This window comes from Capricornis sumatraensis, chromosome 3 (genome assembly GCF_032405125.1).
Source record: "Capricornis sumatraensis isolate serow.1 chromosome 3, serow.2, whole genome shotgun sequence".
In the NCBI taxonomy this organism is placed as follows: domain Eukaryota; kingdom Metazoa; phylum Chordata; class Mammalia; order Artiodactyla; family Bovidae; genus Capricornis; species Capricornis sumatraensis.
The window spans coordinates 72,286,161-72,313,036 of NC_091071.1; the positions used below are offsets into that span (position 1 = coordinate 72,286,161).

Below are 26,876 nucleotides of genomic sequence, written 5' to 3' on the forward strand. Positions count from 1 at the left end.
TTTATATGTAAACAGAGGAGACAAAGTATCACGATCTCTTTTTTCTTAAAAAAAAAATGCTCATTTTTCTTATCCAATAGTCCTCATCACGACAACTACACACGATAATTTTGGCCCAATGATCATTATGACCATTGGGTCACTGCAGTTTCAGCTTAAGAAAAGGATGGTGCAATCGTGGTCATCTCTACCAGGGGAAACACAGAGAACATTCAGTGTTAAATATGACACCTATAATTAGGAAGACCTATGGTTATACCAGAGCAGTTTTAAGGATGAGGTAATTTTAGGAGCGTTGAGAAAGCAGCAATTAATTAAGTTTTCAACGCAGCTTGTGGTGCGGTACATTCTTTGACACCCAGTTATGCTCTGTAAAAGAAATGCCTGCTATCTCTTGACCTATCGGGTTAGCGTGGCTTTGTTATTAAGGGTCTAAAATTTGAGATTTAGAGTTCAAATCTCTTACACTTAGAAAAATCTAACTTTTTAGGCCCTTACAACACCTCCCTGGGATCCAAATGGCTTGGAACTAATGAAGTCTATGAACAGCCAGAGACCTAAGGCATCACGTTTCACTAAGAAAAAAACTAGAAGGTCTGCGATTAGATTAGGCAAGGTGGGGGAGAGGGTTATTGGCAGGTAGGGCGCCGGAAAGTTACAACTCGGGTTATTTTTTAACCGGCGCCCTACAAACGGCCGGCGTGTAGGTGGCTCACTCGCTAACTTGTAAATGAACTTCAGGTTCTCTTACTTGGGGAGACTTTCTGAATCTGAGAACCTGGCGGCGGTTCAACGACCCCGCCCTCGGGGTCCCCAAGGGACATCTTCCGGAGAGCCCGATTGTCTGGGGCGAAGGCTCAGGGAAAGCAGGGAGTGGGGGGGCGAGGGACGCGGGTCCCGAACGCCAGCCCAACCCGGCCTCACTCCCCTCGGGTGGAAACTTCCCGGCAGCGAGAGAGGCGGGAGGGGGCGGCGGGGCGGCGGTTCCCCTCGCGGAGGCAGAGAACTGCGCGCGCGAGGCTCGGGACGCGCGGCGAGCGCGGCGACCGGGCCGCCTCCTCCCCTCCCCGCCTCCGCCGGCGCTGCCTCCTCCCTCCGCCCGGCTCGGCCTCCCTCGCTCCCTCCCCTCGTGGCTGGCTCCGGCGGCGGCGGCGGCGGCGGGCGCGGAGGGCGTGCGCCGGCCGAGAGGTGTCGGTGGCGAGGAAGGGAAGTTTCAAGTGGAAGGTCGTCCGCCGGCTGGCGCGTCCTCCCGATCTCCTCCGGCAGCATCATGGCGGAGCCGAGCGGCTCGCCCGTGCACGTCCAGCAGCCCCAGCAGGCGGCCCCGGTGACAGCGGCGGCCCCGGCGACAGCGACAGCAGCGCCGGCTCCGGTGGCTCCCGTGGCCACGGCTCCGGCCGCGCAGTCGATCGGCTGGCCCATCTGCAGGGACGCGTACGAGCTGCAGGAGGTTATCGGTCAGTGCGGCGGGCGCGGCGGGGCCGGTCCAGGCCGGGCGGGAGGCGCGGCAGGCGACGCGGGATGCTGGGCTTGTCTGCATGCACGCCCTGGAGGCAGAGCGGTCGGCTTCTGGGCCTACCGGCTTCAACAGTTTTTTTTTTTTTTTTCATTCGTTCGGTGAGCGCGGGTGCTGCAGGAGGTGGCGCGGCGGATGTGACTCGCACTGCAGACGAGCCGCATGCTGCAAACTTTTATCTCCCCGATCGCTGGGGCGGCGGAACTGGGGACCCGGCAACGCCGCCGCATCTCCCTCCTCCCGCGTGCCGGGCCCGCAGCCTGTGGTCGGTGGCCGCGCGAGCAGGCAGCCGCGGTCGGGGTGGGGTTGCGGGGGCGCCGCCCTGGTCTTCCAGCGCCCCCGCGCCGCGCCTGGGGGCCGCGAGTCCTGGGGGACTTAACCGGCGCAGCCGCGCCTCTGCTCTCTAGCTCCGCACCCCAGCTTCCCATCAGCAACCTCTCGCCATGGGTAACCGGGCTACGTAGGAGTTCCAGGGGCCCAGGTTCTTTCCTGAGGCCAGGGAGGATGCTGGCCTCCCTTCCTGACAGCCCCAGCTCCACGCCCGCCTTGCAGCCTGGCTTTCCGCGCCGCCCGGCGCGCCCGGGTACCCGCCTCTCGGTGCCCGGGCGCGCCTCCTGCTGCCCAGCCCGGTCGCCCGGAGAAAGAAGGCGCCCTGGCCTCCTGCCCTGTGCTGGGCCGATGCTTCCCCTCTGGTCCAGGGCCGAACTGCATGAGTGAAAGCCGAGGCTCTCGATGACCTGCTGCTTGCCTGTTGGTGCCTTCTAGTTGACTCACCAATATCCCCTTATCTTAGATTTTAAAAAACCTGGCAAAGTCGAATGGCAGGAAGCCGCCGTTACTTTTCCCTGGGCCAAGCACGTGAAGGACCAGATTTGTGTTGACCGTTGTTGGATCATCTCGTCTGAGAGGCTTGTTAAACCCAGTTAGGGCACCCTCCAGATAAAGTGGGCCGTCATTATTGGCGGTGGGATGGGATACTGCCTTCTCATATCTTGATGTTTAAGTATATGATGAGAAAGGAATTCAGGATATTTATTTTAAACTTTTTTCCCTTCTTTTCATTATAAAGAATGTGGCCCTCCCTCCCTTTCTTTAAAAAATTAAAACCGGTAATAAGAATTTCTTTAGGTGTTTACCCTTTATCGCCTGCTACTGTAGGAATGGAGCATGGCATAGATTGAAATAATAGACCAATGATGGGCAGAACAGTAACCTAGGATATGAAAGCAAAATTCTTCGAAAACCCAGGCCTTTTATAACTTTTTGCCAAAGACTCTCCTAATAATATGTCTTCCTGTCACTGCATGAATTATGTATCTTCAAGGGGTTTTTTAAAGCCTGTTCAGTGAAAACTCCTTTCACCTGCTAGCTAAGCCCCTTCATCTTCCCAGTTTTACTGTCTGCTCTCAACCTACTTGCCCCACTGGTATTCTGGTTGCACTGATTGCACACTGAATTAGTCAGCTATCCTGGGGTACACCTGGCCTTCCATTCCTTGCTGTCTTTCACAGGCTCTTCTCTAAGTGCCCATCTTTGTAGTTAATCTCACTCAGCTTGCAATGAATGTTCTTGAGACGCCTTCTGCTTCTTCCAAGGCAAAGTATGGTGGCTTTTTCTGTTCCTTTTTTTATATGGCTCACAGCATGTAATCCCATAGTTTTTATTTGCTCAACAAAATCTAAAGGCCTACTCTTTCCCAAGCATTGTGCTAGGTTTTTGCATTTAGAAATGAATAAAATGGCCCTTGCCCTCAGGGCTTCCCAAGTTTAAGTAACTGATTCTATAGGATATCTTGAGTGAGTACTGGTAGAGCATAAAGGAGGGACTAACTGCTTGCTTGGAGAAATAAGGAAGCAGGGTATTCCGCAGAAGACATCTGAACTGAATTTTGAAGTCTGAATAAGTTTATAAGTTGCTTGATTATTTCCATTGCTGCTTTTCCTTGTCAGCTGTGAACTCCGTTAGGGTCTTATTTATCCCTCTGACTCCAGTACATAGGGATGGTCCATAAAACTTAATTGATGGTAACCTGCCACATGTTTCCATAGGGCCTAGGACCAGTATTTACTTACAATCAATTTCTATGCTTATTTTGTCAATTATTAGGGTCCATATGCAAGTTTGCAATATGGAAGACAATATGCTTGTCTTTTGAAAGCAGTGTTTGAGTTGACCAGTTTTATGAACTGAAATGAATAAAATCTTAGTTTATTTAAAGAGACGGGATTGATTTCAGGGCTTCTTTCTGCTTGCAGTAGCAGCATTGTTAATTACGGTTGGTCAGTTTCATTAAAAAAAAAATTTACCTGAGGAATTTGCCAGCAGAAATGCCTGTTTATTACTTCTACGCTGATTTTTGTATATTCACACTGCAGGAAGGGTTTTCCTACATTTAAAATTATCTCATATTTTTCCAATTGAAAGAGACTGTGTGGTGGCCATGTGATTGAAAAGTCACATTGCTGGAGTAGGGTTTTCCAGGGGCTTAATGTTGTAGGGAATTACACACCCATTTCCATTTACTGTTTAATGCTAGTTAAGTAATGGGTGAACTTGTGGTTAAGCACTTCTGCTTAAACATTACACGCAGAAGTTTGTAGTTCAAACATGGAGCCAGTTTCAGTGTGAACGCGGGTGGACAGCCTTGGCCTCTTGGGGCCACAAGGCAGGTGTCATATGATGGGACCCCGGCAGTGTGAACCGTGGCCAGCAGGTGGCTCAGATGTGCCTGAGCAGAAGGCCCGGCGAGGCCAGGTGTTTTAACCTTCCAGCGTGGCATGGAGCTCTTTTTCTTCTTTTCCTTCTGGCAGAGGCTGGGGCCTCAAGATTAGGAGAGACGAGGTTTACTGAAATCCAAACAAAGCAGGTTCAGTTGTTTGATTTCTGTTTTAGAAGAATAAACACAGGATTTTGCAAGTCTAAAAATAAACTTTTCTCTTAGTTATTTCGTTCTTGCGTGATAAAAGATCAGTGCAGAATTTGTAATGGTAATCCGGTTCAAAAGGTTATGGGCAACCTGGAAATGATGCAAAATCTGTTGGAGAGAGATTTATAGGGAGAGGTTAACTATGTTGTAAAATGATTAAATTCCTTGTTTTAGCCATCAGTATTAGTAGATTTCAAATATTTCAGTCTCCTATAGAGAAGTAACTGCTCTTGGAAGGTGTTCTAGCCTGTTTAATACCCTTCAGCCTCATTAGTCTTTGTTCCTTACCACCCCCACTACCCCCATCTCACTCTCCCCACATTCTTTCTTTAGAAGTATATGGGGCACCCAAAGATATGCCAATTGAAAAATTAGTTTATTTGTTGGTAGTATTAATATTATCAGTTCAGTTTGCTAAACAAAGAACAAAAGATGAATCATGAAAATGTTGACTTGGGTATCCTTAATCAATTGAACAAACCTCAAGGAACTTTCCTGTCAAAAAGTTGTAGTCAATACAGTATCAGTTTCTGTATTTGACTCAGATAATTTCAGCAGAGGCTGGTATCTTGGTTGGTTTTCCTGTGAAAAACACTAAATAGACTTAGGCCTCAGAACATGTTTGATTTTTCTTAGTTTTTTTTGCAGTATGAGACCTTCTGTAATTTTGTACCTTATTTCTAAGCATTGCTTCACTTTCATCCTAGACAGTCACTTGGAATCATCCGCGAGGGCCACCTCCTTCATTTCTGGTCCTCGTCAACAAAAAGAATTTGGTTTCTAGTCTCCTAACTGTAGCTTGACGGAGGGCTTCTCCAGTACTCTGGTTTCTTTCTCTCCCAGGGGCTTTGTTTAACCATTCCAGTGCGTTTCCCCCAGGTGCAGGTAACAGGCAACTGGCCAGGTCTTTAAGCAGCAGCAGCCGAGAGCAATCCTGCTCCGTGCTCTCGGAAGTTCTGTGGAGCTCTACGGTTTAGAGTTTAGAACTGGTTTTATAGGTGTCCGAAGCATCATGAGGACGGTGGAGCTACACTGGGTCCCACTTGTTTGCCGGGGACCTCAGAGGCATGGAGCACTGAGTGCCCGCATTCTGATCTCCCAGACCTATACACCAGGCTCCTTTGCCACTGCTGTCAGTTGTTAATTTTTTTTCTTTTTAACTAAAAGAGTCCTGAGATGCTTACCTTCGTGCAGAGGTTTCGATTTTCATATCATGTCACTTTTTTTTCTTCTTGGTAAGGAGAATAATGCATATAGAACTCGTGTTTTTTCATTATTGTGATGAAATATACGTAACATGAGATTTACCATTTTCTAAGTGTACATTTCAGCGGTGCTAATTATGTTGACAGCAGAAATGCTTTTAAACGTGCTGTTCAAACTAGCATGTATGAAAAATTTCTAGGTTAAGAGAAACTCGTGGTAGAATTTCCATAGTATTTGCTTTATTTATGCATTTGATTTGTGACCAGTAACATGAATTTCCTTCCATCTGTCATAGTCTATTGTGTACCACATTTTTGATGGTGTTGGAGAGTAACTTGAAATGTGGTGGGCTCTCGAGTCGGGCTGTTTGGTCTGTTTCATGGACGGGCGATGGCAGTTGCTGGCCGTGTGATCTTAAGCCAAGTTGCTTAGAGGTGTCTGCACTTGGTATCCTCATTCAGGACCTGGAGATGGTAACAGTAGGGTTTGCGGGAAAAGGGAGACTGTGGAGCACTTAGAGCAGTGCCTGGCTCAGGGTGAGCTTTCCGGGAGCCTGAGCCCGCAACTGTTGCAGGCTGCGCCGGCTGATCAGATCCGCGTTACCGGGAGAGAATCCTGCCCAGACTCTGGAGCATCTTGGAGTGTCTCTGCCCAGGAGAGCTGGCTTTTCCAGTGGGCGGCTGGCTGGGGAGCCCGAGGGCCCTGCGGGGAGGAAGCTGCAGAGACCTGTGGAATCGGACGGCTCAGGGCTTCGGGTGCCAGATGGCTCTTTGACAAGTGTTAAGGGCATCCTGCGGGAAGATTGGTGGAGGAAAGGCCCGACTCAAAGAGCTTCATGAGCAACCTGCTCAGACTGCACTTTTCTCCCACCTCTGGAGGCTGCCGCGCTGGCAGGAAATGCTGCTGACTCAAAGAAATCGTCCCTGTGTGCCCCAGCAAGGCAGAGGGCATTTGTCTGCAGGTCAGGTCATCACTGTGGCTCCCCTGTCTCCTTCCTTGCCTCGCTGCCCTTCCCGCCACTTATAAATACTCTCAAGTCTCCCTCTTTACAGTTTCACAGCAGAGAACAAAACAGGACACTCTCACTACTCCCTCCTCTAGCACCTGCCTTATCTCTCTCCTTCCCTTCCCAGTGGAGAACCTCCCTTCCACTGCTTACTTATATCTAGCCTCTACCTCCTTGCTAAGAAGCCAAAGTTGAAATCTCCATGATCACTGTGGCCTTCTGTGACTGCAGCCAGTGACGCCGCAGGGCTTCCCTCTCTTCCTCTCTCTGCAGGAGTTGACGCCACCTACCATTTCTCCTCCTGCTTCCCTGGCTGTGCCTGTTCCAGGATCCACTTCTCTGTGGCTCTGAGGCTTCAACCACAGCCTAAAATGCCCAGGGCCTGCCTGGTCTTTGGACTGGTGTGAGAGCTCCCTTTCAAACATCTTTTTGTAGATACTTCACAGAACCTCATACAGTGAAACTCACTGTCCCTCCACCTTTGCTTCAGTCCTAATCCTGTCCCTTCTCCATTCTCCATCTTCCTGAAGACCCTCGAGTATGAAGCAGAAACGTGCTGCTCATCCCACCCTTTCCTGGCTTCCTCCATCTCCCGCATCTGATTGGTGTTCAGCATTTTGGATCCCGTCCTTGAGGTTTCCCTCATTCTTCCTCCTGGTCATCGTTGGTTTAGTTCAGGCCTCTCTCAGTTCTTCTTGAGTGACTGTAATCTCTTCATAACCACGTTTCTTGTCTGCAGCCTTGCTTCCAGCTCTAGTAAGCATTGCTACCAAAGTGATACCCAGATTTTTATCAGTTACCACCAGACTCAGACCTTTTTAAAAGTGGCTCTTCCATGATGCTCAGGATGAACTCCGAGCAGGTGTTTAAGGCCTTCTAGAATTGTCTTTTGTCTTCCATTCAGTGGCCCCCCACCCTTGTCATTGCAGTTCTCAGGACGAACTCCCAGCCAGGGGGAGCGTTTTGCAGCTGCTGAAATGCTTCCTGCTTTCCCAGCCCCTTCTAGGCAAGTTTTCTCTCTGCCTGCAGCACCATTCCACCTCTCTTCCATTCTCATGTATTTAACAGAGAGCTCTGTCTCCCCTTTTAAGCGTTACCTTTATTGAAGTATAATAGGCACACAGAAGAGTACAGGTCATAAATGCATAGCCTGATGCACGTTCATAAACGGAACCCACCCGGATCCAGGCTCCCCATTAAGACCTGGAATGAATGGTTTCTCTGCACAGAAACAGTCCTCTGCCCCCAAATCTTCTCCTCTGCCTGCTCTCTTGGCCCTTTCATCCCTGGTGGTCCTTATACCCTTGCTGCTTATTGCCCCCTTGCCCATCCTGGCACTAGATGTCACTCCTCCTTGACGACAGGTCTTTGGCCTCCATTCCCCGTACCTCCCACTAAAGGTTTGATAAATGTTTTCTTGGTGAAACTAAATTTTAGGGACCAACACTCCCTGCCCCCCACCTTGGAAGAGGAACATCGCCTCACTTCTGAGTATTTGCCTCCTTGGATCCTGAAGATTTAATCTTGCCTATGGTTAATGAGGATGCTCATTTCGTTGTGTTTGGGCCAGTCAGCTTAAAGGGCTCTGGAGAAATTAGCTCGTTAATCCTCCCAGATCAAGAGTAAGCACTTTGAGTACTTGCACCTGCCTGTGCTGGGCAGGTAGGCAGGCAGAGGCCTGGCTTTCCTGAGGTCATCGTTCTGCGAGGTGGCCTGTCTGGATTAAAGGATCCTGAGAGCAGTGATGGTGCCCCCCTCTTTTTTTTAAAACTCGGGCATTGCAGAACAGGGTGGGGAAGCCCTGGCACATCTCTCCTCTCAAACTTTCCTTTCTTGAGTGTACCCGTGACCTCTGGCTGTTTGTGTAGTTATATATAACCCAGCCTTGAAGCTCTGTGGGGCTTTTTGCTGTGTAGAAATCAGGACTGTTGAAGATGAGGGATACAGGTGAAACACCGCAGCAGACTGATCAGGACAGGTGGTTTTCAAAGGTTGTCACGAAGTCAGGAATTGTATGTTTTAGACAAGGGACTGGGGGATGATAGGATTGGTGTGGTGCATGCTGAGACTATAGAAGTAGGTCTTGTAAGCCAAAAGCAATCTAATATGTGTTATAATTCCTCTGTGGTGTATTTTTGGGAAAGTTATTTTTTTCCCTATTAAATGAAACTCTCCACGTAATCAAGTGAAGCTTTACATTTTCCTCCAGGACAGTTTTGTTTAAATTATCCCCAGACAGCTCCAGGATGGCTGAAGTGATTCGAGTGCTTCAGGTGTTTCTTTTTCCAAGTGTGCTGTTCATTGCAGTTCAGGCTACTAAGGAAGAATTCAGTATAGTAATTAAAAAGGCATTTTAGATTTGGGTTAACTGGGAAACAGAGGAGAAGCAGCAGTCCTTTAGAGAATGGGCTGGCACGCCTGTAGTTCAGAATTGATTTAGAGAAACACTTTGGGAATCTGATGTGAGTAAATGCTGATGTGTTTCGCGTTTCTTCTCATTTGGTGAACAGTTATTTGGGAATAAACTCTTGGACACTGAGGGATTAGAGGAATTGATCTTTTAAGCTAATTGCTTATTTTGATACATGGGAAAACATCTTTTTAAGGTAGAACTTAAAACATCATTTTTTAAGATTTCATTTTCAGACTTCTTCCAAGGAAGTGGTATTTAGTGTAAGTCAGAGGCTGAGTCCTGAGGCTGTTCATTCAGTTCTTCCCTTAGGTGAAGATGTGTGTTTTGGTGACATTTGTGGAGCTCAGGTTTCCAACGTGAAGTCACTACTTTACCAGAAGAACTAGTATGATGAGTAGACATTGATGGCTTTCTCTCATATGAATGATAGACCTTCACTGGGGGAGTATTTGAGAAGCCAGTGGCCTGTGACGATCCTGAGACTTCTCACAACGACTCTATTGATGGTTGACATCCTAGAAGATTTATGATCTCTTTTGAACAGGTAGCATTAGTTTGTAGCAGGGTTTGTGATAAGGGGCATCCCAATTATGTTCTTTGCTGCTCTGTTTTGTTTGGGGGTTGAAAAGGATTAAACGTAGGGATTGGTGCCTTTGGTCTGCCTTGTGTCGTTGACATTTTACTTTGAATTATTTGGTCTGTCCTTCCTTCTTCCCTCCCTCCCTCCCTCCCTCCCTCCCTTCCTTTCCTTTCTTTCTTCCTGTGAAACTGTCGATGTCACTGTCACCTTTCTCAGTTATGGGCTGACTCAAAGCAGAAGAGGAAGAGAGTGCTCCAGGGAAGAAACCATAGGTGGATTGTTGTTGAGTCGCTCAGTGTGTCCGACTCTTTGTGACCCCGTGGACTGCAGCATGCCAGGCTTCCCTGTCCTTCACTGTCTCCCGGAGTTTGCTCAAACTCATGTCCATTGAGTTGATGATGCCATCCAACCATCTCATCTTCTGCTAGGTCAGTGCTGGTTTTTTAAGGTCATTTCCTAAGAATACCACATAAGAATACCGGGGAATAATGAAATTTAATTTTGGAAGAAACTGGAGAGAAAGTTCATTCCTGTTCCTTTGTTTCTACAAGTGAAGATTCTTGTAGCCTGCCTTAAAGTAATTTGCCTGTGGTCCAGAAGTCCTTAGAATCTCAGGCCATTTCTTCCTATTCAGTTCAGTGTTTTCTTCCACTTAAACATCATGGTGATTCTTCATTGGTGGGAGATATTACTGACTCTGAATTTTATACCTACTGTTTTAATAAAGTATATATATAATTTATCTGGGAACATATTTACCATATACATGTTATAGTAAAAATCTTATGTATTGCATTAGAGGGGATCAAATGATCTCTATATGTATTTCTTTCTTCACCAGGGCATATTTATTTAACATGTAAATGAAGGTGATGTATAAACATAAAATAGTTTCATTTCAACCATCATCTTTTGCCTGGGTTCTTGGAATAGATTATATTTTTAATGCTTGGTTAGAACCTGTTAGTAACATGGAAAGGTGTGAGAGTGTGTATGTCTGTATGTGTTGGCAAATAAGAGATTAAGGAGCAGCAAGTAGATGTATTGATCCTTCAGGGCTGATCATTCGCTGGAGCAGAGCTTCTGTGCTAAAGCCAGGTCCCTGCTGCCAGGCTGATAACTGTATCACAATGAGAGCAGCAACAGCATTCCCAGCAGTGTCTAGTTTGGAGCCATCCACTGTGGTAACCACTAGCCACATGTGGCTATTTCAATTTGAATAATTAAAATTAAATAAATTTTCTGGGTGGCAAGGGATGAAGAGGCTGAGCACAGAGGATGTGCTGAGCGCCGAAGAATTGATGCTTTTGAACTGTGGTGTTGGAGAAGACTCTTGAGAGTCCCTTGGACTGCAAGGAGATCCAACCAGTCCATCCTAAAGGAGATCAGTCCTGGGTGTTCATTTGAAGGACTGATGCTAAAGCTGAAACTGCAGTACTTTGGCCACCTCATGTGAAGAGTTGACCCATTGGAAAAGACCCTGATGCTGGGAGGGATTGGGGGCAGGTGGAGAATGGGACGACAGAGGATGAGATGGCTGGATGGCATCACAGACTCTCAATGGACATGGGTTTGGTTGAACTCTGGGAGTTGGTGATGGACAGGGAGGCCTGGCGTGCTGCGATTCATGGGGTCCCAAAGAGTCGGACACGACTGAGTAACTGAACTGATAAAATGTATAGCAAAGAGAGTGAGCCCTAATGTAAACTGTGGACTTTGAATGATAAGAATGTATTAATGTAAGTTCATCAGTTGTAGCAAATATACCACTCGGTCGGGGGATGTTGATAATGGGGGGCGCTGTGCACGTGGAGGAAGGGACAGGGGGTATATGGGGAAAATTCTGCCTTCCTCTCAATTTTGCTGTGACCCTAAAACTGCTTTAAAAATAAAGTAAAATACAGTTCTTTAGTGACACTAGCCACATTATAATCAGTAGCCAACTGTGACTAGTGCAGCGGAGGAACTGTATTTTATTCATTTCCTTTCAGGTCTATAAAACCTGCACAGTCCAGTGAAGTGGGCTTCCCAGGTGGCTCAGTGGTAAAGAACCTGCCTGCCAAGGCTGGAGATGCAGGTTTGATCCCTGAGTCAGGAAGATCCCCTGGAGAAGGAAATGGCAATCCACTCCAGTATTCTTGCCTGGAAAATCCATGGACAGAGGAGCCTGGCGGGCTATAGTCCATGGGGTCTCAAAGTGTCAGGCACGACTTAGCCACTAAACAAATCCAGTAAAGTACCTTTTGGATTGTGCAGATACAGACTATTTCCATGACCACAAAAAGTTTTACTGGACGGTGCTGGATGGTAATTTCTCAGAAATGTTCAAAACCTGGCTAAATATTATTATGTTGGCTGTAAATATTCTGAGGCCACCTCCTGCTAGCACACAAAGCATTGCCATTGACTTAGAAGTACGAAAGGAGACAGACAATGCTAACCTCAGTTAAAATAATTTTTTTTTGACTATATGCTCTATTAGAAAGCTAACTGATTATTTCAGAACAACAGTTACTCTTTTTTGTGTGTGGTGGAGCAGATACCCCCATTGACATAGGAAGATAAGTTTTGAAGTTTGAATTTTATCTTACCCACTTAACTCTTTTAGGATGTTCTTGTGATTACTATAAACACAGAATCCTCCCAAATGAAATCCAGTATTTTTAGAAGTATCAAAATGTTACATTTCCTCAAGAGATCTCTTCAGAGTCTTGGGGTTGAATGCAGTAGACAGAATCACTTCAGTTTATCTTCTTTTAGGTAATGAAGTAAGAAAGAACTGAGTAAATAGTTTTTGGTGGTTTTTTTTGGTGAAATTAACAAAGATGTTGTGAAGTTAACTCCACTTACAAAAAATGATAGCTATATCAGTTTTAGTCACTTAAATGGTGAGTCTGAATCATGGTCCTTTTTTTCCCCTTGGCTTTAAAACATTTTGGTAGTTGAGTAATTAAAGGATTTAATGGTTTCGTCTAAGTTTTATACCACAAAGCTAATAAAACATCCAGTATTGAAGTCAGAACCTTAATAGAAATTCAAACTCAATCACAACTGTTTGGGTAGGACACCTGCTTTATTAGGAGAGGGAATTAATGACTGAGGGGTGAAAAAAGTATCTGTGTAGGGAGATTAACTGGGTTTAATTTGGGGCAGTTCAGGAACGGTTTGTACTTTATCACGTTTAGTGTCCCTAGGGTGACCGGGCCAATCACAGAGAATGTTTTACTATGTAATCCTTTTTTATTTCTTTCCTTGTAGGTGCCCTTACCAGTTTCTGGAGTCCTAAATCCAGTGCCTGACCTTCAGCAAGGGTTGTTGTGGAAACATTTTTAATGTGGCGCCTTTCCTGGGCATATGGCTGGCTGAAGTAGAAGGAGGGGAAGTGTCTCTGTGTATTTTCAAATTTTGATCATTCGGGCAAATTTAAGAATAGTGATCTTTTTGGCACAGATTTTTTTTGTAAAGTCAAGATCAGGACTAAATTGTTTATCTTTACTAAGATAAATGCTCTTTGGTTGTTTAAAAAATGACAGTCTCTGGGGCGGAGAGAGAAGGAACCTCTTAGTTCATCTGTAGCCATCTTCCCAGTTGTTTCCATAGAAGCAGCAAAGCTTTTTAAAGGCTATAATTTTACATCCTACACTTTAGAGCCCTCTAGAAATAGACAAATAGGCAGCTTTGTAGCTTATATATTTGCTTAAGTAGTCTTTAAAGGCAAAGAGGGCAACTGCCGTGCAGTCACTGGGATAGGGAGAAGTTGCAGTCAGGCGCTTGTTTGGCCTTGCTTAGAGAGGATGGTCCATTTAGGCTCTTGTATTAAGAGTGACATTGTTGGGAGTTCCCTGGTAGCCTCGTGGTTGGGACTCTGCGTTTTCACTGCTGTGGCCCACTTTCAACCCCTGATTGGGAAGATCCTGTACACTGTGTGTCTTGGCAAAAAAAAAAAAAAAGACATTGTTTACAGCTGTATGTAGCTGTTTAAAAATGAAATATTCTCTTGGAGCTATTATACTTGAAAGAAAAGGAGTGACAAAAATGTGAAAAGGTGATATTTATGAGGTCTGACCAACTTTAAAATTAATTGTATCAAAACTGATATACACAAAAAGTATTGTTTCCTTCAAGGGGACATAGTGGGATGGGGTCCACTTTTTGTTTATGGCCATCTTTTATTTTAAATTTTAAAATTGCCCATTTCCATCAGGCCTCATGTGAAGAAAGAACACTGATTTTCTGATGTGACATTAATTTGCTCTTAAGGTCTTTCCCAGGCTGTTTTTAGCAGTTGCAGCTTGATCAGAATCGTTATTTAACCTCACAAAATGACTCTAGCCTTCACAGTGCTTTTAGTTGTTTAAAGGCAGTTTTGTTTACTATTATTTTTTAATAGATTCTGCACCACTACTTGATGGAAATAATGAGATTACCCAGGACTGTGGTTTGCCATTACAATGAGCTGTTTGTCTAGAGGCAGGAGTAGCAATAGCAAAAGCTGAGGGCCTGAGAGGATGCGTCATAGAGTGGGGAGGCGGGTGGGTTGTGAGATTCCAAATCCAGTTCTGTAAAGCCAGAGGCAAGACGGCATCATTGGAAGGCAAAGACTAGCACAAGGCAGCAAAAGACCTCAGACCCAGGCAGGAGGGGATTAAATGGAGACTAAGAGCGCAGGGGACTGTTCAAGGTCACAGGGGTTCCACAAGGGACCAAGGCAAGTGGGGACAATGTCACTTTCCCCAGAAAGTGTCAGTGGATGTGTCTTGCTGGGCTGGGCACCTCATCTGAAGCTCTGCCTTCCAGGGTATCTCTGGCCATCAGAAAGGCTCTCCAGGTGTGGAATCTCACGGTCTCTGCATCAGCTGTGTATAACTGTGTAACAAACCGTCCCAAAACTTAATGTCTTAAAATAATGACCTTTCTATTTGCTTACAATTCCATGCCTTGGCCATTTGGGCTCCACTGGGCCGTTCTGCTGGTCTCACCTAGGGATAGTCCGTGGCCAGCTGGTCTGGGGCTGCCTATTTTAAGACGGCCTCATTGTGTGTGTTGTGGTTGGTGCCAGTGGGTGGCTGGCCCTCTCTTTCCGTTGAGTCCTTCTCAAGGAAGTCCACCTGTATTTCATCCCTTGGCTGCTGTAGCTCCCCAGGATTGCTGGAGTGGAGCTGCAGGGGCTCTTGAGGCGTAGGCTTAGTGGTCACGAAGCGTCACGTGCCTCTTTCAGTTGGTCAGAGCACATCCCAGGGCTAGCTCAGACTCAGGCCAGAGGGGGGTTGGTCTTCCCGCTTGCTGGGAAGAATGGTTAAGTCTCATGGCAAAGGAACATGTGTACAGAGATGGGAGGAATTCTTATTGCCATCTTTTGTAAATTCTCTACCACGACAGCTTTATTTAGCTCAAGGGTGATGAATGCACAGTCTTTGTCAATCACTGAACATTTGTTTTTTTACTTGTGATTGGGGAGCTAATTACCTGACTACCTTCCCCCTGGTGGTTATAGTGTGGTTGACTACGGGTTTCATAAGCTAATGTGTTGTGTGAAGCATCCAATCAAATTCATTTTCGCAAGAAGAGTGGCTTTAGAAATGTATAACTTGCTAAGAAATCTAAACATACCTATTCTAATGTAACATTTGAAGGGCAGAGGGTTAAGTACGTGTACGTGTGTGTGTGTGTGTGTGTGTGTGTGTGTCTGCACACGTGTGTGATGCTGATCCTTTTTTAGCCTTCAGGTGTTTTATTCCAGACTGACCTTCTTAAAATTCAACAGCACCACATTAAAAATATAGATTGTTTGCATGCATATGTAATTATTTCTCCTGCCACGTAGAAGTCAGTGAAGTAGGTCTGTCACAGCTCTAAAAATAACGTTTTCTCTGTATCACTCCGTGTAAAGGTAGATTGTTGCCTAGACAATCGTGAAAGTTTCTTTACTTTGAAGTCAATCCAGTGATATTGTACTCCCTGTTTTATAAGTCAGTTTTCAAAAAAGAATTGCCAGCCTATTAGGGTAAAAATATTAGAAACCCATTAATAGTTATCAACAGAATTTGCCCACTTTCTTTAGTTTATCATATACTAATAGAAATCAGAGAAGGATGGGAGGTATGCATGTATACCATTTATTAAATTGAAAAGTCTTCTGGTAACAGCCCTTGTCATAAGATATTATATGCTTTTAGATGTGGAAAGAGGGCTGGTGTTATCTTTTTTTTTTTTTTTTTTTCTTCTAGCCATGAGTTTCTTTTTTTTTTTTTTTTTATTAAATTTTAAAATCTTTAATTCTTAACATGTGTTCCCAAACATGAAACCCCCTCCCACCTCCCTCCCCATAACATCTCTGTGGGTGATCCCCATGCACCAGCCCCAAGCATGCTGTATCCTGCGTCAGACATAGACTGGCGATTCAATTCTTACATGATAGTATACATGATAGAATGCCATTCTCCCAAATCATTGGTGTTATCTTTTTATGTATTTAAATGTTAAGTGGCTTGCTGTTCATTCCAGAGGGGCAACAGATCTGTACATGGATAAGATATGTGGAAATGTGGCTGGCTCACACCCATTTCTCATTAGAAGAGGATATTATTACCTAGACCTCTGAGTTACAAAACAACAACAACAAACCTCCAATTTTATTTATTTTAAAGTTCCCAAATATCATGTAAGTAATAATAGATGGTCATTATAGAAAGTTTGGATAATACAAGTGGGTGAGAAGGGGAAAAAAATCACCGATTACATAATGGCCCAGGAGTAGATGCTGTTTGAATTTTGCCATAGGAGTGTAAGTTTAAATGGGACAGGACTGTAGATAAAAAGCATAAATTGATGTTTTTGGAAATTAATACATTTTAGCATTCCCAGTACTTTCACATTTAGTTTGTTTGGAGAAAGAAAAATAAACTAGTCTTAGATTAATACCTGCTTGGCAAATGTGATTTGTTTCACATGTGTGATTTGGTACATACTGAGAGACAAATGTGAAACTCTGGGGCTTCCCAGGTGGCTCAGTGGTAAAGAATCCGCCTGCCAGTGCAGGAAACGTGGGTTTGATCCCTGGGTCAGGAAGATCCCCCGGAGAAGGAAATGGCAACGCACTCTAGTATTCTTGCCTGGGAAATTCTATGGACAGAGGAGCCTGGCGGGTGACAGTTCATGGGGTCACAAAGAGTTGGGCATGGCAGAGCACACGTGTGTGCACAAGAGTCAGACATACTTGATGATTACTGGACAGAAAACGTGTGTTTTTCTCACGTATTCTCGGAATGCATTTACAATCTAACCTTAACGTCTGTGTCAGTTTATGTCTTAGAAGTATCTGTTCTGCTTTGCGTTTTGTCCTCTGGGTGTTATGGATCACCTTATTCTGGTATCTGTTACTTGTCTGATGGAAAGTGAAAACATTTTACAGAGAGTTCTGGGACAGAGGGAAGTTATGAGTAAGTAACTTTCCTTTTTGTGGGTGTTTGAGCACAGTAATGATTTTGAGATTTCACACTGACCTTTCATATCAACCCTTGAACTGGCAGTGAGAATTTTCTAGATTGGTTAAATATCTTTTTGTAGAACTAGGTTTTTGATTTCAGGGATATGTGGGAGAAATGAATCTCTAGGAATTTAATGATCTGAAGGTTGAGTGTTTTGATCTTTTAAGTCTGGATTTCATAGCATTTTGAAGAAGAGGATGAAATCCCCATTGGCACGACTAGTGTTTATTTTGTTTTAAAGAGTTTTAAGGCGCTGCAGGAATGCCGTCCATTTCTTCATCAGCCTGAAACGACGTCGCGGTTGAGCCGTCGAGAAGAAAAACTGCCAGGTCCACTGCTTTGGCAAAACCTCAGATGCGTGGCCTCCTGGCCAAACGTCTGCGATTTCTTATTGTTGGAGCATTCATGGTCTCCCTGGGGTTTGCAGCTTTCTATAAGTTTGCTGTGGCTGGAAAAAGAAAGAAGGCATCTGCAGACTTCTACAGAAATTATGATTCCATGAAAGATTCTGAGGAGATGAGGAAGGCTGGTATCTTTCAGAGTGCAAAGTGATTTGGAATATAAAGAATTTTTTGGGTTGAGTTCCTTGGAAGTTTGTTCCTGTGTTCCTGAACTATGAAACTATGACTATCTGGGGTGAGAAATAGTCTCTCAATAAATAAACAATTAACAAACAAAAAAAAAGAGTTTTAAAATTACAAAGATATAAAAAAAAAACTTAGGCATCAAGCTGGTGAAAAATAACAGCCCTCAATTTCCTTTCCCAGCCATAGCCTGTATGGTCAGTGTGATGTCTATCCTTCCACATTGTTTTCCTGTGTATAAATATACACATCGATGTTTTTCCTCAAATGTAAATATTATACATGAAATGTGGTAACTGTGCATCATATTCTACAACTTACAGACTTTACTTCTGCAAATAGTATATATTACATCTATATTTTACTTGCATGTATTTTTATATGTATTTATAGTAAAATATTATAAATATTCACAGCTTTCATTCTAGGTCATCTCTTACAGATCCACTTCACTTGAAAACATGCCAATTTATTTCCGTTTGGGGTCCATTTCTGTTACGTGGATGAACTTTATTTAACCAGTCCTTTAGCAGCTGACTCATTGGCTGTCTCCAGGGGTCCATATTTCTGTAGATGGAGATCCAGAAGTGGGCCTGCAGGGACTTGGGGCATTGCATTTGTACTTCTGATAGATACCATGAAAATTTTCTGCACTTGTTATGTTAGTTAACTACCCTCTTAGTTGCTTCCATTTCTGGTCTTAAAGATAAAAGAATGTTAGACCCAGAAGGCAATGGCAACCCACTCCAGTACTCTTGCCTGGAAAATCCCATGGACAGAGGAACCTGGTAGGCTGCAGTCCATGGGGTCGCTAGGAGTCAGACACGACTGAGCGACTTCACTTTCACTCTTCACTTTCATGCATTGGAGAAGGAAATGGCAACCCACTCCATTGTTTTTGCCTGGAGAATCCCAGGGACGGGGGAGCCTGGTGGGCTGCCGTCTATGGGGTCGCACAGAGTTGGACACAACTGAAGCGACTTAGCAGCAGCAGCAGCAGCAGCAGCAGCAGCAGCAGCAGCATCTTGCCTTATTTCCTACTTGACTGAGACCTGCAATATCTAAGACCTGGAGGAGAAAACGGTGGATGGAGGGGTGGGTAGTGATGGGTTGAAAAGAGGAAAGTTATCACCCAAGTTTAAGAAATCAAAGTTGCTCCACTTTATTAACTAAAAAAGTGAGATGTTGTGAAGTGTGTTACTATGGACAAATTTATGGTAAGAATTTCAGAATTGGTAAAAAGTCTGGGCTATACAGTGTAACTAAATTGATTAATATACCCTTTTGGTTAGAAGGACTGGGGACTCATTAAAATTACCCCCACATTACAGGGCATTCTTTATAAAGTAGATATGGGAATGGGGAGATAGGAGTTTCATCCATCATCCCAGGTTTTGCCCAGCAAAAACTGAACCTCTAGGTCTTTGGGGATTGCAGTCAAGCGTGTTCTCATGAACCCTGGAAGTGGATAAGACCTTAGCGGCAGGAATTTGGGATTCCCCAATTCCAGATCCTCTAACCTTGGTGTGACGTAGCCCGTCAATAAGCTTGTGCTCTTGCTTGTGTTTACCTGCTCCTCTGGGCTTCCCAGGCGGCTCAATGGTAAAGAATATGCCTGCCAATGCTAGAGATGAAGGTTTAATCCCTGGATCGGGAAGATCCCCTGGAGAAGGAAACGGCAACCCGCTCCAGTATTCTTGCCTGGACAAGAATCCCATGGGCAGAAGAGCCAGGTGGGCTGCAGTCCCCAGGGTCACAAAGAGTGAGACGTGACTTAGCAACTAAAACAACCTGCTCCTCTCTTCTGCTGACTCAGGATTTTGGCTCATTCATAATAACCCTTATGGCTCTTTCAGCTTCTCTTTTCCTCTTTAGCCATAGCTTTGGCTACTAACTGCCGGATTCTCTGCTTGTCAATTTTAATCCCAAAGGTTGAGAATCCGGATTTTACCTAGTGGCTACATAGGGCATCTCCCAGCCTATAAACTGCTGCCTTAAACTCAGGCGCCCTCCTCAGGTAAGGGTGTAGCATCCCGAGCTCCCTCCTGGGAAGAAAACTTGGATGTGGCTGGAACCTTCGTAACATTACTCCTAGGTAAGTAACCAGTCTAGAATGTAATCCTGAGTAATGCACTTTTTTGTTGTAGTTAAAAAATATATACTTTACGGTGTGCTTTAAAAGCAGCTTATTCATTTAAGTCAGTAAATACTTCCCTGGGATGCAGCCTTCCTTTTGCCGTATGGAACGTAAGTTGGGAAAGTTTCTGCCGTGTCTTAGTTGTAAATTGTCTTCAGTTCTGAAATATTGATGTGTGGATCATGAGATACGGTCTTGCCTTTTCTGCCAACTCGAAAGTGCTGTGAAATAGTTCATCCTGTTTATGTAATGATGGTGAAGTTATGAAAAATATACCTGGAACCTGAAACTCCTGGAATAGCTCCTTTTCCTATGTGAATAGTTTCATCTTAACTGTATCTTTTCTGCACACATCGGGAAGAGTGTCTGGTCCTTCTTAATTTCATTAGGTGTTTGGTGCTCCAGTGTTTCAGAGGTGACCAGTTATTAATAGTTCTGGAAGGTTTCTCTAAGCTGCTCTGTCTCCTTCCTAAGAGTCATTATTAAGTATCTACCCACACCCTCTTTTCCTTGTTTTCTTCCCTCCTCGACCCCAGTTTCTTTCTCTTTCAAGTAAAGGCTGGCAGGCTGAACATTTCAGTAACCGTTGAATGCCCGAGTCCTTAATTTGGTGCCCAGGTCTCCCAGTCCTCGAAGAGCAGTTTCCCTGTTACCTTTAAAAATCAGAACCATGCTCATAAAATGCCATCTTAGTTTGCCCTCAGACCACTTGAAATATAATCTGATTTGCAAGGCAGCACTTAAGCTCCTGTTTGATTATCATTTTGTAGGAATTTTTGTTGGGTCCGAGAAAGACGAACAACATGTTTGCCTTTGGAAAAGACAGCCAAGTGGTTTTCTTTCATTTGGGGATGTTTCTTCTGGTGGTCTTGAATTCTGTGTTTTAATCTGCTTTTAAAAATGCCTTTTAGCACATAAGCAAAATTAAACTTTTATTACAGTCTGTGCAATACTCTTTATTATTTAGGAGAAAAATCTTTTAAATACTTTCTGGTAAGGCCATGTGTAATTTAAAGCTTGCATTTTGACAGCCTGGTCTTAGCTGATAGGCATGCTAATCTGTATTTGATTGCTTTGGTGGGGAGCTGGAAATCACCTGAGTACCTGGCTTAGAGTACATTTATAAATGTGCTTTCTTTGGGTTTTCATTTTGTGAAACAATAAAGTGGATTTTCCTACATGTTTTATTATATTTGACTGTTCATCTGATTACTGGATTTAAAAAAAAAAGTTTAGCCATCTTTCCTTTTGTTGACATGTCCCATTGTTTGTTTATTTTTTTGGTGCTCATGTATGTAGTGTATGTGTAGAGGCCCTTTCATCAGTTACTTTGTAGCAAGATAGTGCTCTAGGAAAATGGATTTTTTGTGTGTGTTTTAAGAATTTCCCACTCTTTTCTATTTTGGTTTAGTTTTTTATTACATTCTTTTCATTCTCCTTCGGAAGCACCAAAGCTTGGCATAAATACAGTTATGTATAGAATAGGTGACTGTATCATTTTCTTTCTTTATATGTGTGTAAAATAACAAAAATTACATATGACCAAAGAAAAATTAGGGGTAATAAAAGTTACTTGAGTCTTGAGGGAGAATTTTATTTTATACTCCGTATGAGATACAGTTATGTTTGGAAAAAAATGTTGAAAATTGAAATTCTGGGAGATTTAAAAATTTTCTCTGTACCATGAAGACTTAAGTACTTGTAAAAGTGATTCAAGTCAATGGGATGATTTTGATACCAATCTGTGGAGCACCCCTTGTGTGCTGAGGACAGGACCAAGTACTTCACATGCTTTATATCGTATCCCTAGCTTATTCCTGCCAGGGTTGGTATGATTATCCCAGCTTTACAAATTAGGAAGCAGAGGCTTGGTTGATTGCATCACCTTTTGAAGATCTCACCACTGGACCTGAACCCAGTGGCATCTGGTTGCAGAGTCCCTGCCCTTTCCAGGGTTCCTTTTGCCTCTTCAGCTTTTGTTGTGTCGTCTGCCTTTAGGATTTTCAAGCTATGAGGACAAGGAGTTAACTTCCAGAAGAAAGGTCCCTACTTTAGAAGCAGCATCACATGACATTAGAGCTAGAACTCGCACATTACGCCAACTTGGCCTGGATCTCATTGGCATCATTTACCAAGTTTGAGACTGCGAGCCAGTACCTGGGCCTTATTGAGCTTCCCAGTGTTTCATCATCCAAATCAGGACCATCATATTGGCTTTGCAGGATAATATAATGCCTAATGAGGCTTCCCAGGTGGTTGAATGGTAAAGAATCCACTTGCAATGCCAGACATGCTGGTTCAGTCCCTGGGTTGGGAAGATCCCATGAAGAAGGAAATGGCAGCCCATTCCTGTATTCTTGCCTGGGAAATCCCATGGACAGAGAAGCCTGGTGGGCTACAGTCCATGGGGTCATGAAAGAGTCAGATACTCCTGAGCAACTAAACCACAACAACAATAAGAATGCATAATGAGTAATATAATGATAAAGGTGATTATAATAGTAACAGCACTGAGGAGCTATTATGTCAACCCCTGAGTTAAATACTTTTCATAGTTAGTCCATGTAATCTTCACATTAGCGCAGTGAGGCAGCTTCAGTTACCCCTGTTTGACATAGAAAGTTGTCAGTATGTGAAGACTGTTTTTATTATTTATATTTTCTTTTTTTAGAAAAACTTTTTATTGGAGTATACTTGCTTTACAATGTTGTATTAGTTTCAGGTATACAACAATATTATTTGTATTTTCCATACCAGTTACCCTTCCATTGGTATGGATAATTGAGTATCCAATGACTTAGAAAATCCACTGCCATTCAGTAAACTTTAATACTCATTAAAATAGATCACGTGATTTTATCTCCAAGCCTTTTATTTTAGTAGTCGCTGTTTCACATATTTACTACTCAAATGTTTTAATAGATTTCTTTCTTTGTCATACAAAGTGCCCCCAAATTCAGTCAGTGACTATTTGCATAAAGCAGCAATTCTCATGGCCTGTCATCTACCTAAATCAATGATGGGGGTCTGGGAAAGTTTAAGAAAGTTACTAACATCAATGCTGAAATGTTGACAGCCGTAGAGAACACAGAATTCTGTCAGTGGACTCAAAAGACCTTTCATTATAGAAGAGAGAAAATTATAGAGCTTTGCTCATGTACTTCCCAACATTGAAACCAGGCTAAAAAATTCAGCCAAAACAGCAGACTATTAAATGTTTAAAAGAAAACTAACCTGTACAGATATCCTACTTTTTAAATACGCCTATAATATCCTGGATTCTCTTGCCTGGTGGTCAGAGGCCTTATGGGTTAAGAAGATTGTTCTTCACGTGTTGTGGAAAGTGGGATGATGGTTCTCAGGATCCAGAGAAGAGGGTGGGAATGAGTCTGTTCTGTAGAAAAAGACCTGAGCTAATGTGAGCTGGCCAAAGGTCAGAATTTATACACCTCCCTGCTTTTACTTGATCAGAGGGTGGGTTGATTATCCTCAGTCTATTTATTTGGTGTTTGCTCAGCTCAGGTGTGTGCCAGGCATTGCTACATCTTGGTAATATAAAGAGGAGCTCCCTTTGAGGGTTGACCTTGAAGGAACTTAGAAAGTCTCCAGGAGAAAACAGGGAACCGATTACATCCCAGTGAGGTCATTCTCTAGCGGAGCTGTGTAACTAAGATTCAGTGCTGATCACCTTTTCTCCAAAGTCCTGTCTCTGCGCCCGCGTATCATACTGTTATTGTTAGAATTCTAAAGGAAAGGATTGCAACTCCAACTTGTGACATTCCCGCCATCCACTGTGTGTTGTAAAGTTTGTTCCAAGGCGGAATTGTGGTGAGAGATAGAGCTAATATTTTGATGAAACTTGGTAATTCTCTTCATAAAGACAACTTCTGAAGTTTAGTATTGTCTATACAAACATGGTTTAAATGCTAACATTAGTTGAATATTTGCATATGTAAGTATGTGTATGTATGAATCTCTGTTTAGCTTTTTGATGGGCATGTATTAACATCATGCTTTTATCTTGACTATAAGCTGTAGACTTTGAGGCAATCAGTGTTTAAACTTTTGACAAGGACGAGAACTAATGAAAAGGAACAATGGTTTTTCTGTTTTCTCAGTAACTACATTTACCATTGTTCTGAAAATTGAACAAATGACCGCAGGATGTGAATTTAATCAACTTGTGCCTTTAAACAAAGATATCCTGGTTGTAGTGGAATTTTTCTACTTATCATCCTGCTCACATGTTCCCTTTTCTCTGAAATCAACCGCAGTTCATTACGATTTAACCAACTCAACAAATAATTTCAGTACAAAAGAAATGGATTTGGGAAGCAGAAGGAACTGTTATTTCTGACTCTGTCTCCTAGATCAGCATTTGAAGTCAAAGATTTTAACTTTGTACTGGAAAAATATTTTTGTATGTAGGTTGGTCCTTCATTTAAAAATACAACCTCTTCTCTGTAGCCTAGGTATAATTGGAGGCGCTATTTGGTGAGTGAGGCAGGGTGTATTGTCTTAATTCCCTCCGTTGCCCACAACTACAATTATATTATCTTTGACAATTTAAATAAAAAGTTTTTTTTCTTAAAAAAAAAAATCTGGAAGAAACTAAAGCATTTAGTGGAGACGAGTTTAGAACCAGCACTTTCCCTAGAAATACTGGCTTTCATCTGATGGGCTGTTTTTCTTGATGCAGTAGAAATGCCTTGCGTGACTGCGATGTCTCCCGTGGCATTGCCTATCTGTGTCATCTCTGAGGGGAAAAGCTCTGAATCCATGTTGCTGGTCATCGGCACTTCATCAGTGCTGTGTTAGTAGCCACTCCGCCCAGGACTTTGCATGCATATTTTCTTTAGTGCACATATCAAGCCAACGAGGAAACCGAAGCTTACGATTACACAGATTTGCCAAGGACAGATTTAGTTTCTCTTCCCTCAAAGTCCATACTCTTAACCATCGCTGTGGTACAGTTTAGCATGGCTTTACCTCTTTGTCCCAGAATTCTCACCTGGTAAGCCAGCTGCGCCACTGTCACGGCTCTGCGGAGACGCTTCCTTTGGCATCTATCGCCGTTGCTAATTGAGCTGTTGAGTTTCATCCCATTCCTTTTTCCCACAGTGAAACCTGTTAACAAAGAGAATCATTGATTGTCACGACTGTTCAAGTGCGCAAGGAAACGAAGACTTCATTTCTTTTCTTTGTGAGCCCTCCGTGGCATGCCAGCATGTTCTAAAGTGCATTGCACAATAAGATAAGCACATCATGCTTACATGATAAAGTTTAAAGAAACAAGTCAATCAGAATTAGCAATCGGTATGTAAAATACTAGATGAAAGCAAGGAAAGCAGGTTAAGGAAAATTGACTTCTCCTCCATCATGACAGCAAAGCAAGTGAGAGTCCGGAGGGCTCGCCGTGAAGTCTCATCAGTTTAAAGGTCGACTCTAGGAAATGGCTGCTTATGTTCCTAAGGCTGCATCTTTAGGTAGTGCCAAGATTGCTAGGAAAGCAATTGAGAGACCAGAGTTTTTGCACTGAGAGGGGAGTGCTAGCTTGCTACAGACCACTCAGAGAAAAGATGAGGGGTGGGCTAGATAAGTTTTCTTCTGTAGCTGAGGGCATCTTTCTGACAGACACTGGGTTTGGACAGTGGAAGGACGGAGGCCTACAAACAACTCTGTGATGTGAGAGGGAGGGAAGTAAAAGGAGCTGTAGGAAAAGGCCTCCCCTCCCCAGGAAGGAAGGGACAGGGCCACGGGCCATCTCAGTGTGCAGTGGAAGGCCTCCTAGTCATGGCTAAGCTACACAGTAAGCCCCCTGCGTGTGAACCTTCAAGTTGAGAACTTTGAAAGATGCGAATATACGTTCCAGCAACACCAGGCTGAGCACGACAGCTGCCTGCCCTCCACCACCTCCTGCTGACGGTCCTTCAGCTCTACCATCTCCTCCCCCTCCTCCAGGCAGTGACTCTTCTTTCCTGCTCACTCAGTGTCAACCCTTGTGTGTCAGCTGCTGCAGTACTGTCCTTTTTGAGGTACTGTACTGTCAGATTAAGAATATTTTTTGTGTTTGTTTTTATGTATTATTTGGGTGAAAAGTATTATAAACCTATTACAGTACTATATAGTCGATTGTGTTAGTTGGGTACCTAGCTAACTTTGTTGGACTTCCGAACATGCTCTTAGAACTGATCTCATTTGTATGTAGGGGACTTATTGTACTTTGCAAGGCAGCTGACCAACAAATTGAGAAAGTGAAGTCGCTCAGTCGTGTCTGACTCTTTGCGACCCCATGGACTGTAGCCTGCCAGGCTCCTCCATCCACGGGATTTTCCAGCCAAGAATACTGGAGTGGGTTGCCATATTCTCCAGGGGATCTTCCTGACCCAGGGATTGAACCTGGGTCTCCTGCATTGCAGGCAGACGCTTTACCATCTAAGCCACCAGGGAAGCAACAAATTGAGAGTTAAGTGTACGTGAAAAGATCTGAACACATTTAAAATTTTGAAAAAACTTTTTTTTCACTTACTGGACATAAAGAGACATGTTTGGTCTACCAAGGTGCTATAGTTAGTCGCTCGGTTGTGTCCAACTTTGCAACCCCATGGAGTGTAGCCTGCCAGGCTCCTCTGTCTATGGGATTCTCCAGGCAAGAATACTAGAATGGGTAGCCATTTCCTTCTCCAGGAGATCTTCCCAACCCAGATCTCCCCCTTTGCAGGCAGAATCTTTACTGTCTGAGCCACCAGGGAAGCTCAAGTACCACATAAGTCATAAGAGAATTGGGATTTGCCTGGCCAAGGCAATAGTGCCACCTCCTCCCCCACTGCCAAGGACTGGTGTTACCTTCTGGGATATCTGGGATCATTGCTCATCTCTTAGACTAATTGGATACCTCTTCTCTCCTAAGCAAATAGTACTTGATAGAAAAGGAACAGACAAAAGCTGTCATCATCCCACATTTTATGCCGCGCTGTTTGATTTCACTTTGAAGGTAGGGCAGTCAGTGATCACAGAAGGG

General features: G+C 43.8%; 1 protein-coding gene and 1 non-coding gene across 3 annotated transcripts in view; one reads left to right on the forward strand and one right to left on the reverse strand.

Annotated features, from left to right (window-relative positions):
• Positions 1 to 1,270: 1,270 nt before the first annotated feature.
• The window catches only part of STK39 (serine/threonine kinase 39), a 316,468-nt gene continuing 290,862 nt past the window's right edge, over positions 1,271 to 26,876 (forward strand). For both annotated transcript variants that reach the window (XM_068968272.1, XM_068968273.1), the window contains exon 1: positions 1,271 to 1,457. In XM_068968272.1, coding sequence (XP_068824373.1) covers positions 1,271 to 1,457 — 187 coding nt within the window. The remainder of the gene's footprint in view (positions 1,458 to 26,876) is intronic.
• TRNAC-GCA (transfer RNA cysteine (anticodon GCA)) lies at positions 26,233 to 26,305 on the reverse strand. Its single transcript has one exon. It is a non-coding gene; the product is annotated as a tRNA-Cys (tRNA).